This window comes from Hippopotamus amphibius, chromosome 4 (genome assembly GCF_030028045.1).
Source record: "Hippopotamus amphibius kiboko isolate mHipAmp2 chromosome 4, mHipAmp2.hap2, whole genome shotgun sequence".
Taxonomy (NCBI): Eukaryota; Metazoa; Chordata; class Mammalia; order Artiodactyla; family Hippopotamidae; genus Hippopotamus; species Hippopotamus amphibius.
Genome location: NC_080189.1, coordinates 21,471,106 through 21,486,263, shown reverse-complemented (window position 1 = coordinate 21,486,263; position 15,158 = coordinate 21,471,106). Strand labels below are relative to the sequence as shown.

The 15,158-nt window shown below is 54.3% G+C and overlaps 1 protein-coding gene across 3 annotated transcripts in view; it reads right to left on the bottom strand.

The window, feature by feature from the left end:
• PLXNA4 (plexin A4) overlaps positions 1–15,158 on the bottom strand; it is a 362,426-nt gene that overhangs the window by 17,255 nt on the left and 330,013 nt on the right. For all 3 annotated transcript variants that reach the window (XM_057733462.1, XM_057733460.1, XM_057733461.1), the window contains one exon: positions 10,990–11,149. In XM_057733462.1, the coding sequence (XP_057589445.1) occupies positions 10,990–11,149 (160 nt within the window). The remainder of the gene's footprint in view (positions 1–10,989; positions 11,150–15,158) is intronic.

The following is a 15,158-nucleotide window of genomic DNA, read 5'->3' as shown; positions in this document are numbered from 1 at the left end:
AAGGTGGTGTCATAACTGTCACGTACTCTAGGCTTGATTGTAATAAGGTCTTGGAGCCAATGAGGCCAAGGCTGCAGATTAGGTCACTGTGCACCCCGTTCCTGTTTCAGGGGTGCATCCTGTACCCAAAAGCTGGCAGGTGAGCCACCCTTGGCAGGGAGACTGAGTGGAGGGACCAGTAAAACCTACTCTCATGCCCAAGAACGGCCTCCTCCCCACAACACTGATGTGGATAATAGCATCTTGGTGATCTACCCAACACCTAATTATCTGATGCTGTAGGTACACACTTCGTCCCACGTTCTCCTCATGGGCTCAGACACCTGCAACACACGGGCTCGCTGATGGGTCCCACGTGGGGAAACGGGAGACCGTTTCTCATTCACCAAATCCTCATCGTCACACGTGGTGCAAATTACGGGGAGATGGAGACATGCACATTCCAGTCCTGAAATGTTCGCACATGGAGACCCAGGTGCACACCAGACACAAGCCAGCTCTCGTGCAGGGCACATCCACATCCACACACTCACACACGCTCACGCGCACACACCAGCAAGGGAAAATGGCCTTTTCAATTCAAATACAACATGTGTTCCCGCAAGGAAGCCAGGAATCTGGTTTCCAGGCAGCCTCAACCCCACTCAACGCCTCACAGATACCGAAATTCTGAAACGGGCAGGAGCACTGGGTTCTGCAGCGTGTGGTTGGGGGCTGGAGTGAGTTACCGGCAGTCCTTGTCTGACCCCGCCTTGGATTTTTCCCACAGCCCGCAGACACATTTCAGATTCCCTCCTTCTGTTCCCTCCTGTCAAGGCTGAGCTGGGGGTCCATGACTGGTTCCCTCCTGCCTTGTGCACTTGGCATGGCCAGTGCTACAGATGCAAATCAGGCCCAGGAAGGAAGCCGCCTGCCCTTAGGGGGAGCAGAGATGCTCCTAATATCCAAATCCCTGCCTCTGGCTCCTGGGCTTGTCTGCTGCCTGGTTTAGAGCTTCTTGTAGCATCGGGCTGTCCCAGGAATGAAAACATGAGGCTGCCATGCGTGTTCGCCGGAGCAGTGGAGCCTTGAGAGGCCCCTGGGGATGGCCCACCGCTTAGTGCTCTTGATGGTACGGCTGGAACTGATTACGGGGGTGAAGGCCTTGGGGCAGGTAGGGCAATAGGCAAAAGGTGAGATGCCCCACGAGGGCACCTGGTCAGTAGTCTTTTGTTTGTTGTATTTTGTTGTTGTTGTTTTGAAGTTTGTGTAGTAGGTATGGATGCATATGTTTTTTTCCAGTGGCTGGGGGCGAAATAAGCAGAATATCTCCCAGGTGGTAAGGCAACAGGTATGCAGTGCAGTCAGACTCTGGTGAAGACCAGCCTGGGCCAAGGACATGGCAGTGACACATGCTTTGTCCCGGCTGCACAGCAGGTCCTGAAAGATAAAGCCTTGTGGGTGTCCCCGCTTCTCTGGTGAACGGTGCCAGGGCCATTAAGTCAGAGGCTGCATGGGTGGGGGCACAGAAGGCAGGCAGTGTTCTGCGTTCCCCACATAGAAGCCGGAGGAGGAGCAGGGGCCGAGCTCTGAACACTAAGTCTATTGGCCAGGCCCAAGGGAGGAGGGCGTCTACTTCACTGAAGAGGCCGTGGGGCTTGTCCGGATTCACCAGCTGCTGGCCAGCTCTCTGGTTTAGCAGCTGCACTGGCACCCTTGCTGATGGCCTCGTAGCACCTCTCAGGGGGATGTGAACAAGCCGCACAACCTGGGGGACAGAGCCACGACAGCTGGTGACTAATTCCAGAGCCAGAGGCTGGACTTCCCCGCTATGTGACTGCCCCGAAGTTGTGCAGTGTGCAGCCTGTGCAGCCCTACTCGGCATCCCTGGCTCTGAATCATGTCCTGTAATTATGTAAGCAAATGAAAGTCAGCCTGCCTCTCTGCCCCCAACCGAAAAAAGTAGCGCAGAGCGTGGCCATGCTTCCCCTGGGGCAGTCAGGGAATGATGGCTTGTCCCTGGGAGTACAAAAGTGATGTTGCCAGATGCCCAGCAGCCGGGCTCGCCCAGCACCTGGGACACAGTAAATACCTGATGAGCATTTAATACATGAATAATACAGAAGTGAAAGAGTGAAGAGATGAAGGAAGGGGAAGAGTGAGTGGCTTATTTTCCAAGCAGTGAAAGGATTTTTCCACCTGTGTGCTGCTGCTTCACGGTGGGCAGACAGCGAGTTACAGTGAGAGGTGAACTGTGAGCCATGCTGTTAGAACCTGGGACAAAGGAAGAGCTGAACTCCAGAAACTCAACTGGGCACGTCCACTGCCAGAAGTGAAAGCTCTCTGAAACAATCATCACTCATTCTTCCAATGTTACCACTGGGAAATGAAAGAAACAGGTTGGGAAGACCGACCTGGAGGTCGGAGCTCTGTAGCGTGGCGCCCACCACGTGTATGAGCCACCCAAGTGTCAGGAGCGTGGGGGAGGGACAGCGATGGCCAGACTAGAACCTGGGCTGTGGCCACACTGGGATGCTGGCGGGTAGCTGCCTCCCCTTAACTGCATACTTTGAGCTCCAGGAATCCCAGTGGGACATAGCGCTTCCCCCTCCACAAAATCAAGTTGCACTGAGGGGGTGGTCGCACGCTTTCCCCACTGGCTAAGCCTTTTGGGCAGTGATGGTACGCCATGGACAGCAGGACAAAGGGCAGCAGGAAGCCTGCTCTTCACGGATGTCCGTGCTTAGTCACACATTCAGGGACTGGAAGAAGACGTGTCCCTGTCCTCCAGCCCTGGCCTCTGATGGGGTACCAGAAGGCAGCTGGGAGGCAGCAACTATTGTCTTTTTGGCCATTATCTCAAAAAGTTAAGACCAGTCCTCCAAATACCAATATGAGGATAGTGAGCTGCAGAATACTTAGCCCTGCTTTTAGATCTCTCAAGCCTGTTATTTTTGTTACTTCTTCTACAGGAAAATTGCTAAATGCTTTTTTTCCCCTGAAATATCAGAAAGGTAAAAAAGTGAAATTCCCTGGCACATCCCCAAACCCGTCCTGATGAATGAACCCCCGAGAGATGGGAGCCTGGTGTTGACAGCTCCATCCCTGGGACATGTGGGAAAGAAGCAAGGCCGTGGTTAGCCTGCCCAGCTGACCCAGAATGGAAGTGTGGATGCACCGTCAGGGCAGGGATTCCCTGGCATCCAGAGGTTTAAGTGCGCTAACATGGAAACCTGTCCTTAAATCTCACTCTTCTCTGCCCGGGGTCCTTAACCTTACCTGTGGCCTGAACACACTTCACGTCTCTGTTACCCCTCTTCCTTCCTTTCCTGAAACCCCTCATCCAGACCAGCCAGGGCCTCTGTTTCCCCAGACTCATCATGGAATGTCTCAAGAAAATCAGCATAGCAAAGTGGGCTTGGCTTTCTGGAGGGCTCTTGTGCTATTTCATGACCTTCTCTTGACAGAGGCATGAGCTGTGGCGCTCAAGCTGGAACCAGGAATGGCCCAGGTCAAAGACCAAGGCTGCTGGCTTCTCTCTGTCCCGGGAACAGTCCACCCCCCAAACTGCATGGCTGGCTTCATGAGCCCTCAGCCCTACCTGGTGGTAAAGAACTCCAAGAGCAGGCTGGACCAGTTGAGGGTGAGGCAGGCCTGCCACCTTCAGATCTAGTGCCCTTGGCAGTGTGGGCGGCCGGTCAGGTCATGAAGCCCCCGAGCGAGGGCACATCTAATTTTGTGCTCTGGGTATTGCTACGTATTCGACATATGCTTAGTTTTAATAACAGGAATGAAAATCAGTAGAATCCAGGTCTCTTCATCCCAAATTTAGCATTCTCTTCACCAAATAGGCTCTTTCTGTCTTGCCTATAAAAACAGCACTAAAAATATCTCTCTTTTGTGTCCACACCTTGCTATGCACCAGGTGACCCCGTGAGAACAGCCGAGGGACAACGGGACAGCTGGGCCAATGGCCAGTGTCCTCGGGTGAAGGCCCAGTCACTGGGACAGCTTTGCCTGCCCCTGGCGCCCAGTGACAGACTGGAAAATGCCTCAAGGCACCAAATGATGTGAGCTCGGTGATGGCCCCAATGAATCCTGAGACAGAGTGACTCCTCACCACGCCCACGCTGGACCAGGACATCTGCCCCTGCACCCACCCCCCGGATTAGGACACAAGAGGCATCTCCTGCAGCCACCATGTTGAAAACCCAGATCTAGAGAGCCCTCGCGCTCCATCCTCACACACGCAAAACTGTTCCCTGCGTGTCCTTGGTGTGCCCAGCACGGTACCAGCAGGACGTTAGGCAGTTAAACAAGGAAACAAACAAACAAACAAAAGCCCTGGCCCCTGCAGGGCTCTCTGTGTGGAAGGCTGTGCAGGAGAACAGAGGCTCACAAACCTGGGTGACCAGAGCCAGAAGGGGGAGAGGCGGCCAGGGAAGGTGTGTGGGGGAGGGGGGAGGCGTTCGGGTCCAAAGGCGCCACTTCCGTGACACTTCCAGGGCCCCGTGAGGATGAGTCCTTGTGGGAGGCCATGGAAAGGAGAGGCTGGCGAGGCACAGGCAGGCCAGGAGCTGAGTTAAGAAAGGTCTGGAACGCCAGGCTAAGGCGTCTGGGGTGGAGCTGAGAACCACAGAGATGGGGGTGGATGAGAAGTGGGGTGGGGGGCCTCACCAAAGATGGCTGCCCTTGGCTGCCGCAGAAGGGCAGGACCTGGTCTAAGGCAGTGGGGGTGGGGGTGTAGATTTCAGGGATGCTCAGGAGATAGGATGGTACCTGGGGATTCTCGGGGAAGAGGAGGTGGGAGCACCATGGCGTGCCCCAGGTTTGTGAGGTGTCTGGGGGAACCGTGGGAAACGGGGGTGTAGAGGAGGGAAGGATTTATCTGTAGGCCGACCCTGGAAGGAGACACTGGCACCCAGCACATCGCTGGCCCAGCTCCTGGGGGATCCCCTACCCACCAGCAGGCGCCACGTGGAGAGGCAAACCCTCCCTGGGGAGCACGACCCCTCACTAACTCAGACCCTCGTGGCGTGCACATGCAGGTGAGTGCATGGGCACACACACGTGTGTGCACACACACCACACACACACACACAAGTACAGCATCTCAGCCCAGGCCAGGGACCCTTAAGGCTCTGCGGCAACCAACCCCCGCCTGCCCCCACCCCCAGTCCCGTCTTTCTATCAGCATCTCTCCTCAGACCCATCACAGGAAGCTTTAGAAGGGACTGACCTGGAGGGGTGAGGGTGGAAGGAGGTGCCCACCAGGCTGCTTAGAACTGGCTGAGGCAACCCTCCTGAACCACAAGGAACCAACTCTAGAGCCAGCTGCCTACCCTCCCACCCCAGCCCGCCTTTCCTCTCTGCTGGGCGCTGAGCAGGGTCTCACCAGGAGCACATTAGAGCCTTCACGGGGCCTCTCTACCTCCCAAACCAGGGTCCTGAGCAGAAGGCTGGAGGAGGAGACACGACTCTTCCGCTGCACACCTGTCTGCAGGTGAGCCCCAAGGAGACACCTGGCAGGGAGCCCAGACACCCTCAGCACCTGGCCGCTCACAAGTGTGGGAGCAGCATCAGAGAAGAGCTGGGACAGAAGCGTGTCACTGCGGACAGTCGGGAAACTGACTCAGGAGTGGGGGGGGGTACCATCTAAATGTGATTTGTTTAAAAAAATGGAATCATTTTATGGTGAGAACAAGTTCTAAAATATAAAAGTATCGAACTAGGAAACATGGTGCTTAAAAGAAGAAATTCCTATCGCACGGTGCCGTCTGCTTTTAAGGCCCGAGGTCTTTGTAAACTGTAAAGTGCTGTGCACTGGCCAGCTGTCGCTCTTCAGGGAAGTCTGGTGAGCTCAAGGAAAAAGCAGACTGGACTCGATTTAAGAGAGGTGAGCTAAAGCTTAGTGGGTCTGCTTGAATCTGGAATGATGCGGAGGCCCTGGTGGCGGTCCAGGGCGGTGTACCGAGCCATGCTGTGTCGGAGACGAGTTGAAGCACGGGGTGAGCGATGGGAAGGAGGAAAGGTGACCCAGGTATTCATATGCAAGGCACCAAGGGAAAATTGCTGGCTCGGACCTCCCTCGCAGCTCTGCCCACAGCCCGTGCCCTGCTCTGGGCTCCAAGCACAAAGAACAGACACACTCACGATCCAATTTGTTACACTTCCACCTTCCAGGGAGAGAGGGAGGTGAAATAAAAAAGAAAAAAAAAATCCCATTATCTTTATCTGTCCTTCCCATCAGGTGCAGTGGAAAATGCAAACTGGGGCGACAACTACTGTGAACTCTTTATATTTCACTCAGAAGATAGTGTATCTTTTTATTGCATACAGGAATTACTTATTTGAAAAAATACACCCTTTCAGACAGAAGGGGTGGCGGAGTTCCGGGGCTATTGATGGGACACTTGCATTAAACCAGAGGAATCTCTGGAGGTCACGGCCTGTGGAGGAGCCTGCGTGGGAAGGGAATGGATGTTCTCTCCACCTCCCTGCTGTGTGACCAGGGCCCAGGCTTGGTGCCTCACTGAGCTACAGAATCTCCTTCTGTGCGGTAGAATAGAATGGCATCAATTATTTCCTCTGGGGAGTGAAGGGAGGAGACAAAGAGTCCCTTGGCTCAGAAAGAGAAGTCTCCAGCCTCCCGCTACTATGCAAAGAAATGAGGAACTCCTAGTCATGTTGGTCCTTCTGCGCCCGGCACAGAGCTTGCCCCAGGGCAGCCTCTTATGATACGTTGGTTGAAGAGTTTGGTGGTGTAAGGGGGTACCTATGCCTGATACCTGTGCGTGGAAAGGGGCATCAACTTGGGGAGGACAGCCTCACATACAGCAGAGCGGGGAGCCCCTGGCACTATGCTTTGAAAGCTCCCGAGGCCCACCTGTCCCAGCACTGTCCCTAACCCTTGCCCTGCGATATCCTTCCTTCCCTAGATTCCAACAGACTGAAAGAAAGGTAAGTTCTGTGTCCTTCACCTTGGCTCTTACAATGGTTAGTTTTATGTGCCAATTTGTCTGGGCCACAGAGCCCAGATAGGTGGTCAAAAATTATTCTGGATGTTTCTGTGAGGGTGTTTTTAGATGAGATTAATATTTAAAGTAGTGGGCTTTGAGTAAAGTGAATGGCCCTCCATAATGCAGGTGGACCTCATCTAACCAGGTGAATGCCTGAGTAGAACAAAAATTGACCTCCCCTGAACAAGAGGGAATTCTGCAACAGATACCTTTGGACTTGGACTGCAACACAGCTCTTCCTATGGGAAGAGCAGGGTCTCCCACCACCTGGTCTACCCTATAGATTCTGGACTTGCCAGCCTCCACGCTGGACACTGAATATTTGTGTCCCCCCAAAATTCACATGTTGAATTCTAACCCCCAAAATGATGGCATTTGGAGGTGGGGGGGCCTTTGGAAGGTGATTAGGTCATGAAGGTGGAGCCCTCATGAATGGGATTAGTACCCTTATAGAAGGACCCCAGAAATCTCCCTTGCCCTCTTTCTGCCATGTATGGTTCCAGCAAGAGGATGGCCATCCATGAATCAGGAAGGGCTCTGACCAGACAGAGTCTGCCGACATCTTGATCTTGGACTTCACAGCCTCCAGAGCTATGAGAAATAAACTTCTGTTGTTTATAAGCCAACCAGTCTATGGTATTCTGTTACGGCAGCCCAGACAGATTCTTCCGAGTCCATTATTAAGTCCTCCACAACTGCATGAGCCAATTCCTTCAAATAACTCTTTCTCTATATAAACATATCCCACTAGCTCTGTTTCTTTGGAGGATGCTGGCTAATACAGTTCCCCATCTTGGCTTCTTAATACCTGGAAAAACTGGTGAACAGGTGGAGGGGGTGGGGTGGAAGAGCTTTGGTTGGAGGAGCAAAGAAGAGAAGTGTCAGGAATGAGGGGCTAGGCCAGGCCAGGCGCCACAGTGATGATGAGAGGCAGGGGGAGGGGCTGGGGCTGGATTTACTTGGGGGCAATTACAGAAGCGGCTTAAACTATCTTGGTTTCCTTCTGAACCGGCCTGGGACAGATGTCCTTGCCTTGCCAGGGGCTGGGCATCAGGAGGGGAAGTCAGCCTTTGCCCAATGCCTTCAGCTACGGGAGGAGGAGGCGTGGAGGGGGAAGGAAGTGGAGGGGGATGCCTGCTGTCCCATGCGTGTGTCTCAGTGTCTTCCCCATGCCCGTGTGCTGTACATCCCTTTGGCATAGATTAAGTTTTGATAATAATCACACCTTATATTTATTTGTAAACCACTTTCAGGCTTTCAAAGCACTTTCACCTACACGATAGGAGGACCTTGCCTCTCTCTCCCCTTGGGGGCCATGCAACTGAGTCAAATCAAATCTTGTAGAAGAAGCACTTGGGTCTCTGAGGAGGCCCCATTTTCCTTGTTATGCAATCTGGCTTTGGTAGAAAGAAGACCAGAGCTGTGGGAGCAGCTCCAGACCCTGGACTTAATAGAAAAGAAGGAAATTCCTCAGAAGAGCACCCATCTTGGGAGGCCTTTGGGAGAAGTTCAGGATGACTCCCCTTCCCCAGGAGGATGCGGCCCTGAGGCTCAAACTGCCTCCTTTCTTTGGCTTCTTCCCTTTATCCTCCCTGCTGGGAGGCCTTGTGCCTCCAGGGTGGTCCCTGCATCTTCCCCAGCAGCTCCTATAATGGGAAAAGTGAGTCCTTTGCCCTCTTGGGACCTGGAGAGCACTGCCCGGCCCCTGGCCTGGGCAGCCTCTGGCTTGAAAGAGTAGCATCTCTCAGGTGGGTCCTGGTTGCTGTGCAGCCCTCAGGCCTCCTTCATTCATGGTGGGCAGCAGGAAGTGGATGGCAGGAAGTGGATGGCAGGAAGTGGATGGCAGGAAGCGGATGGCAGGAAGTGGATGGCAGGAAGGGGACAGCAGGAGGTGGCCGTGACTGCTTTGGATGCTGCTGCCTCCACTCCAGATGCATGACATCCTTTCATTAACGATCTGCTTGCTGGGTGCAGATCTAAAGTTAAAAAGCAGGCCCTTCCACTCCCAAGCTCTGGGTGTGTGGCTTCCAGGTGGGGAGGGCTGGTCCTGAGCAGCATCCACGAATCATGACATAGTCTCTCTCCCCCATGGGAGGTCACCCCGTCCCCAGGCACCAGAAGCACACCGTTCTATATGCACCCGCACCCACGAGCTCTCGCCATGTTCTGGTACAAGCTTTCCAAATTCACCTTCCAGCATAAATAAAGACACAGGTTCTTATAACAGCTCCCCCTCTTGGCTGCACTATGCTGGGGCTCTCCTCCCACCCATTCTGCAGATAAGGACTTTGACAAGTCAAGGGTGGACCCTGCACTGGCTCCCACAGATGAACAAAAGGCATGGTGAGCGCCGCCTGGTTACCCTAGTGAACTCAACTCTCCCAGGGAGCCCCATTATGGAGAAGTCCACTGAATTGTTTGGGGGTGGGGAACACAGGGGTCTTCCTTCCCAGGGACTGTTTTCTCTCCCACTGGTTCTATAACCAGCCCCTTGACTCCATCATTCTGTGGGACCTTCATGGCAGCAGAATCACCCGCATGCAGACACAAACACCCACTCCAACTCTAGGGACCAGTGCCCGGGACACACATGGACACACTCACCCAGAACCCCCCACCTTGCAGCTCACAGATGCTTCCTCTTTGTCCCAGAAACAACATGCACAGCGACACCTCCAAAGTGATGGGGAGCACATGCTCGGCCAGTCTCTCTCCCCAGGGCTGTGGAGCTCCAGGCACAGGGCCAAACACACCCCGCCAAGAGCCAACCAAGAGGAGATGGGGGAAGGGAAGCCCTAAGAATTGAGGTGAGTGAGCAGACATTCCTGAACCTGAGTCTTTAGGCATCAGAATCTGGGGGGAGGTGGGGTGAGGCAGTGGGAAGGGATCAAATTCCCTGTGGAGTTTAGAAAATAGCACAGACGTCCATCTGTCTTGGCTGGCTTAGCTGAAGCCAGCTTAGAGGCCAGATGGATGGATTAGAGGCCTCTGGAGGTCCTCCCGCCTCTTTGTTGCCGTGAATCTCCAGACCCAACCACACACACACACAAACACCTTTTCCTCCAGGCCCAGGACCAACAAACAGACACACACCATTTTCTCACCAGTATTATCTTCATAATCAGTAATAGCAGCAGCCAATACTGAGTATTACTGTGGGCCAGACAATGCATTAGAGGCTTTTACATGCATCATCTCCTTTCACTCTTACCATGAGGCGAGCACTATTATTTATCTCCATTTTATAGGCAAGGAAACTGAGGCACAGAAAGATTAAGTAACTAGACCAAGGTCGCACAGCTAGGACTTAGTGGAACCAGGATTCAAACCTAGGCATGTTTGATGCTGATCCACGATGCCAAACTGCCTATCTTCAGCCCTGGTCTCTTTGGAGCCTGGGGCTCCCCACTAGGATTTCCCCAGGACGACATCTTATTAAACACCCAGGCAAGCCATAACTGGATCTAAGCACAGCTGGCCCTAAGTGGCATGCCCTTGTTTATATAGGCTATGCGATCTATTCATGGAACATTCAAATAAAATGTCATCCTGCTCCCCAGCAGGCTGTCATCGCTCATTTTTCTCTATCCTTTCTCTCCATCCTCCATCACTGACCCAGATCCCTTACACCTTCGGTAGTCAGCAAAAATTACAGGCACAGAACAGAGGCGAAGGGAAGGGCCTGGGGGCACAACGAAGGTGACGGCCAGACCTTGGGCCCCACAGATTCAGACTAAATCCTCTTCCCTGCAGATGTGACACCTCCACTCCCACCCCTTGGCTACTCAAAAGACCCCAGAGGCAGGCAGATGGCCAGCAGACTGCGGTCCCCTCTCTGTTTACTGCTCACTGCTCACTAAGTAGCCATGAAGGCTCACCCCCTGGGCTCCCAGGGCCAGGTACGCCTGCTCCCTGCACCCTGGCTCCACTGGTCAGTAAGAGGGGCTTCCGCCCAGTCACAGGACAACCCCCTGGTGGGCAGCCTACTCACCCAGGTCCATGTCTGCAGCCTTGGGCCGGTGGGAGCAGGGCACATTCTTGAAGATGGCGTCCAGAATCTTCTCCTTGACCTGAGTAATGGTGTCGCAGTTGAGGATCTTCACTGGGACCTCAGGGCTGTTGGCATTGTCTGGGTTGACACAACTCAGGACCTGGGGGTGTGGAGAGAGGAGGCACGTGGGGAGGGCAGCACGGAGAGCCCTGGGAAGCATCGCCAGCTGCATCCTGGGGTCCTCTCCTGACCGACTCCGCCTCTGCAGGCTGGACTGGACGGGGTGGGGCAAGCTCAGCTAAGCCCTCTGCCCTTCCCGTCCCCACAAGCAGCAGGAAGGTGGCGTGGATTCAGTGTCACTGTAGGAGCAGGAGCTGCACATTTAACCCCTCAACACACTCCATTAAAATCCTGATTTATCAAAAGGAACCATATCCAAGCAGGAGGAGGCAGAGAGGGGCAATGTGTCCAAGAATGGACACTAATGCATGTCTTTCCCCCAACCCCTCTTTCCCTCTGCCCATACACACACACACACACACACACACACAAGACATCGTCACAGTAGCACACCCAGCCTCTGGCCCACCTCTGAAACCCCCACCCCCACCCCTGTATGTCAGTCTGTCTTCCTGGTCACTCTGTCTCATACACACAAGCACAACGATGAGAGCCTGGCTCCTTCCTCCAAAGATCTCATAGCTTTGATTTTTGTGAGGGTTCCGGGCGGATCAGAGGTCGGAGAATCTGTGAGAAGATTCATGTGTTCTTTAAACATAAAAAGATGCCCTTTAAAAACTGCAGGTTCAGGCCATCTGAGAGCCCTTCCTGGCTCCAAACCTGAAACTTGGTGTTAGGGGACGAGGCCACCCTGGTTCAGGACCTCAATTTCTCCTTTTGGAACTAGTCAGATAAGTTAAGACTCTGCCTAAAGCACCAAACTATTTTTTTTCCTTTAAAAAGTTCTGGGCCATTTCGAATAGCTTTGCTTCTCTTGCCGTGCTCAGCATGGGCTCTCGCGACAGGGTGAGACCACGGGATCCTCCGGTGGACCAGAGTGGATCCGGGTGGCTGCTGTGGGTCACAGGTGCTGCCAGGTGGCCATGCCATGCGGGGCTCCTGCCGCCTCTGTCTGACCCTGCTGCCTGAGCCCCCTGTGTGTTTCCTTCTCAGAACTTTTACTGGCCCCCCCCACCACACCCCAACCATTTTCCAGTTGCATGTCTGGTTTGCAGATTCAGACAATAGCCTTCCTCCCACCCCCACCCCCTCTGCTCCATGTGGCGGCAATCAGAACCCTGGCCCCTGGACGCCTGCCTTTCATTAGCGACCAGACTGCTGTGAGCTCAAACAGGAACATGCTTATTCCATTAAGAAGAAAACCTCCTAAATCTATAAAACCAACCTCTCACCCTCAAAATGTCTTAAACTAAAAACAATGGTGGAAGGAACTCTGGACCACGTGCCCCTCCTGTGTGCCCTCTCCCAGCCCTTCCCTTCCTTCTAGGAGCCTTCCGGGACCCTGCACAGCCTGGGGCTCTGCGCTGCCCTGCGATCCTGTGCTCTGGGCCGGTGGGAGGGCGTGGGGGAGGCTCAGCCCCCCACCCCAGGCCACATGACAGCTTTTCCTGGGCTGTGAGACATGAAGCAGAGGCTGCCACTGGAGTGTGCCCCTCAATATTTCCGGCCCCCCGGGGTTCCTGGTGGCCCCATGAGAACAGTGGATGCCTCCAGGCATTCAGAGAAGCAGCAGTGGCCCCACCGAGGGACAGGGCTCCCTGGTCACCGGCCAAGCCCCAGCTCCACCCGGAAGTTCCCTTCCCCACCCCCAAGCCCATGTCTCTGGGCTATTTCAGAGCAAATTGCCTGGGGTTGGTTCTGCTAGATCAGTGCTTCTCAAACTTTCCTGTCAATAGGATCACTAAGGGGTTTTGTTAAAATGCAGATTCTGACTCAGGAGGTCGAGGATAGGGTCTGAGACTCTGCATTCAGGCAGGCTCGCAGGTGAGCCCCGAGCACTCCAGCAGGCTCCCCGTTACGCCCTTGGGCACTCCCAGCAGCAGGGCCCTAGGCCGTGCAAGTCCAAGTTCAATCTAATTAATCCCTCAACACACAGGAGGTGTATCTGACTGTCAAGTGAGCCTCTTGGCGCCTGTCTCGTGCTTTGTGGCTTACCCCTCCTGCCCAGCGCAGGTTACCATCAGTTGGCCCAAAGTGTCCTGAGCTCCTCCAGCTAGTGCCGAATTCCAGGCCGTCCTATCTTTTATTTGACCCCTTCATCTTGGAGTCTTGGGTCAGCCCTGTCTGCTGCTAACACACTTTCTTCCTGGCCCCTCCTCACCAACCACCGGGCTGCTCCCCCTTCTACATGGGAGGGGGTTCCTTTCACAGGCCTGAGGGTGGCTATTAAATCTCCCTGCAGCTATTTCTTCTCTGGGCAAGACAATTGTCGTTTCCTTCCCTTTCCTCACGGCACCTCTTCACCAAGTGTTTCCACCTCAATGGATGTACTTCCGTGACCCACTCCAGTTGCCTCACATTCTCTTGACGTCGACTCATCTGCAACCAGGCTGGGTGTGCTAACAGTAGTTTGGCCTCTGGAATAAAGGATGCTGCAATTTGGGGACACAGCGTTATTACAACTCATTGTGTGGGATTCAATATTGGGGAGCCGCTGATGAGATGGGAAAGAAAGGGAGTGGAGACGGAGAGACCAGGCAGCAGACATTTCAACAGTAGTTCTAGCTTGTTAAGAAATCTATTCAGGTCTCTATTTTTGGAAAGGTTTTTTTTCCCCCTTTCCCATTTTAATCAGAGCCTCTTAACTCTCTCCCCCGGAGCAGACCACGACTGCAACGAAGCAGGGCCCTCGTTCACATGCTGCTGCCTTGAAGACTCGTCAACTGAACCAATCCCGGCAAATCTGCTGAGATGCCTGTTGGGATTCCCAGGGCCCTCCGAGGGTGGAGTAGGACAGGTGCATCACGGTCCCATCACGCCCAGCCGGCAGGACCGCCTTTGTTCAGAGTGGCAGGGATGTCTCCCCAGCCGGCCTCGAGGTCTGGGATTCATCCTCTGCTCTGCTCACGGCCTTGACCTGCCATGTATCTCACTTCCCAATAAACGCATCTTAAATCCCATCTATTCTCTGTCCTCGTTCGCACCCCTCCTGTCTCCTCTGCCTGCATCCTTGGGCTCCACCCATGTACCACCCTCCACATTTATCTTTTATCTCATTTTCTCACTCCTTTCTTCTACCTTCTCTCTTCTTTCCTGGAGAAGACCTGGTGGGAGACCACAACGCTCTCCCAGAAAAGCCCAGGAGTGAGCTCCCCATCTGGACAGACAGTGGGCACCAGGGACAGTCACAGCGGGAAAGAGGAGGCAGAGCCCCCATGAGCCACCAGTGGGGGCCTTGACCCTGGGCTCGCTGTTTCGTACACCTGATACCGCTCCATCTTCCAGACAACTGCGGGAGGTACATACTGTTATCATCCCTGTTTTATTCTTATCCCTATTTTTTTTTTCAGATAAATAACCCCAAACTCGGAGAGATTAAGAGCCCTGCCCCAAGTCCCCCAGCTGGTCAGGAGGAGTCGGGGCTCCAATCCAGGTCGGCCTGATTCCACTCCCCGTGCTCCTAAATGCTCAGCTTTGCTGCCCCCTACGACGACTGCTTCTAGCAGGAAAGGGAGGGCAACACTGACTGAGGGGACCCCCCCCACCCCGTTCCCTGGACAAACACCGTAAACCGCTAGGCCAGCCTGGCTTCCCACCCTATAGCTCAGGTCATGCGGGTGTGGGTTTCAGGACCACAAGCCATCATTTCTGGCTTCCCCTCTTCCGTGCTCTACCTGCTACCCTCTTGGAACTGGTCTGCAAAGGGTGGGTCTGGGAGAACTGCTGAGGAGGAGTTCATTCCCTGGGGTCAGGCAGCCAGCTGTCAGCAAGGGATTACACCCCCACAATCCGGGGCACTGGCCTGAAAGCACACTAGTCTCTTGCTGTTGCCCAGATGCGTCTGAGCCACTGAGCCCCAAAGCCAGATGCTCTGGTGTGACGGGACAAGGAGGTCGGGGTGACGGGCACAGGGGGGATGCCAGGCTGGCCCCCGCGCAGTGGGCACCTGGAGAGGCGTCTGGTCAGCATTTTCACCATCCCCTGGGCTG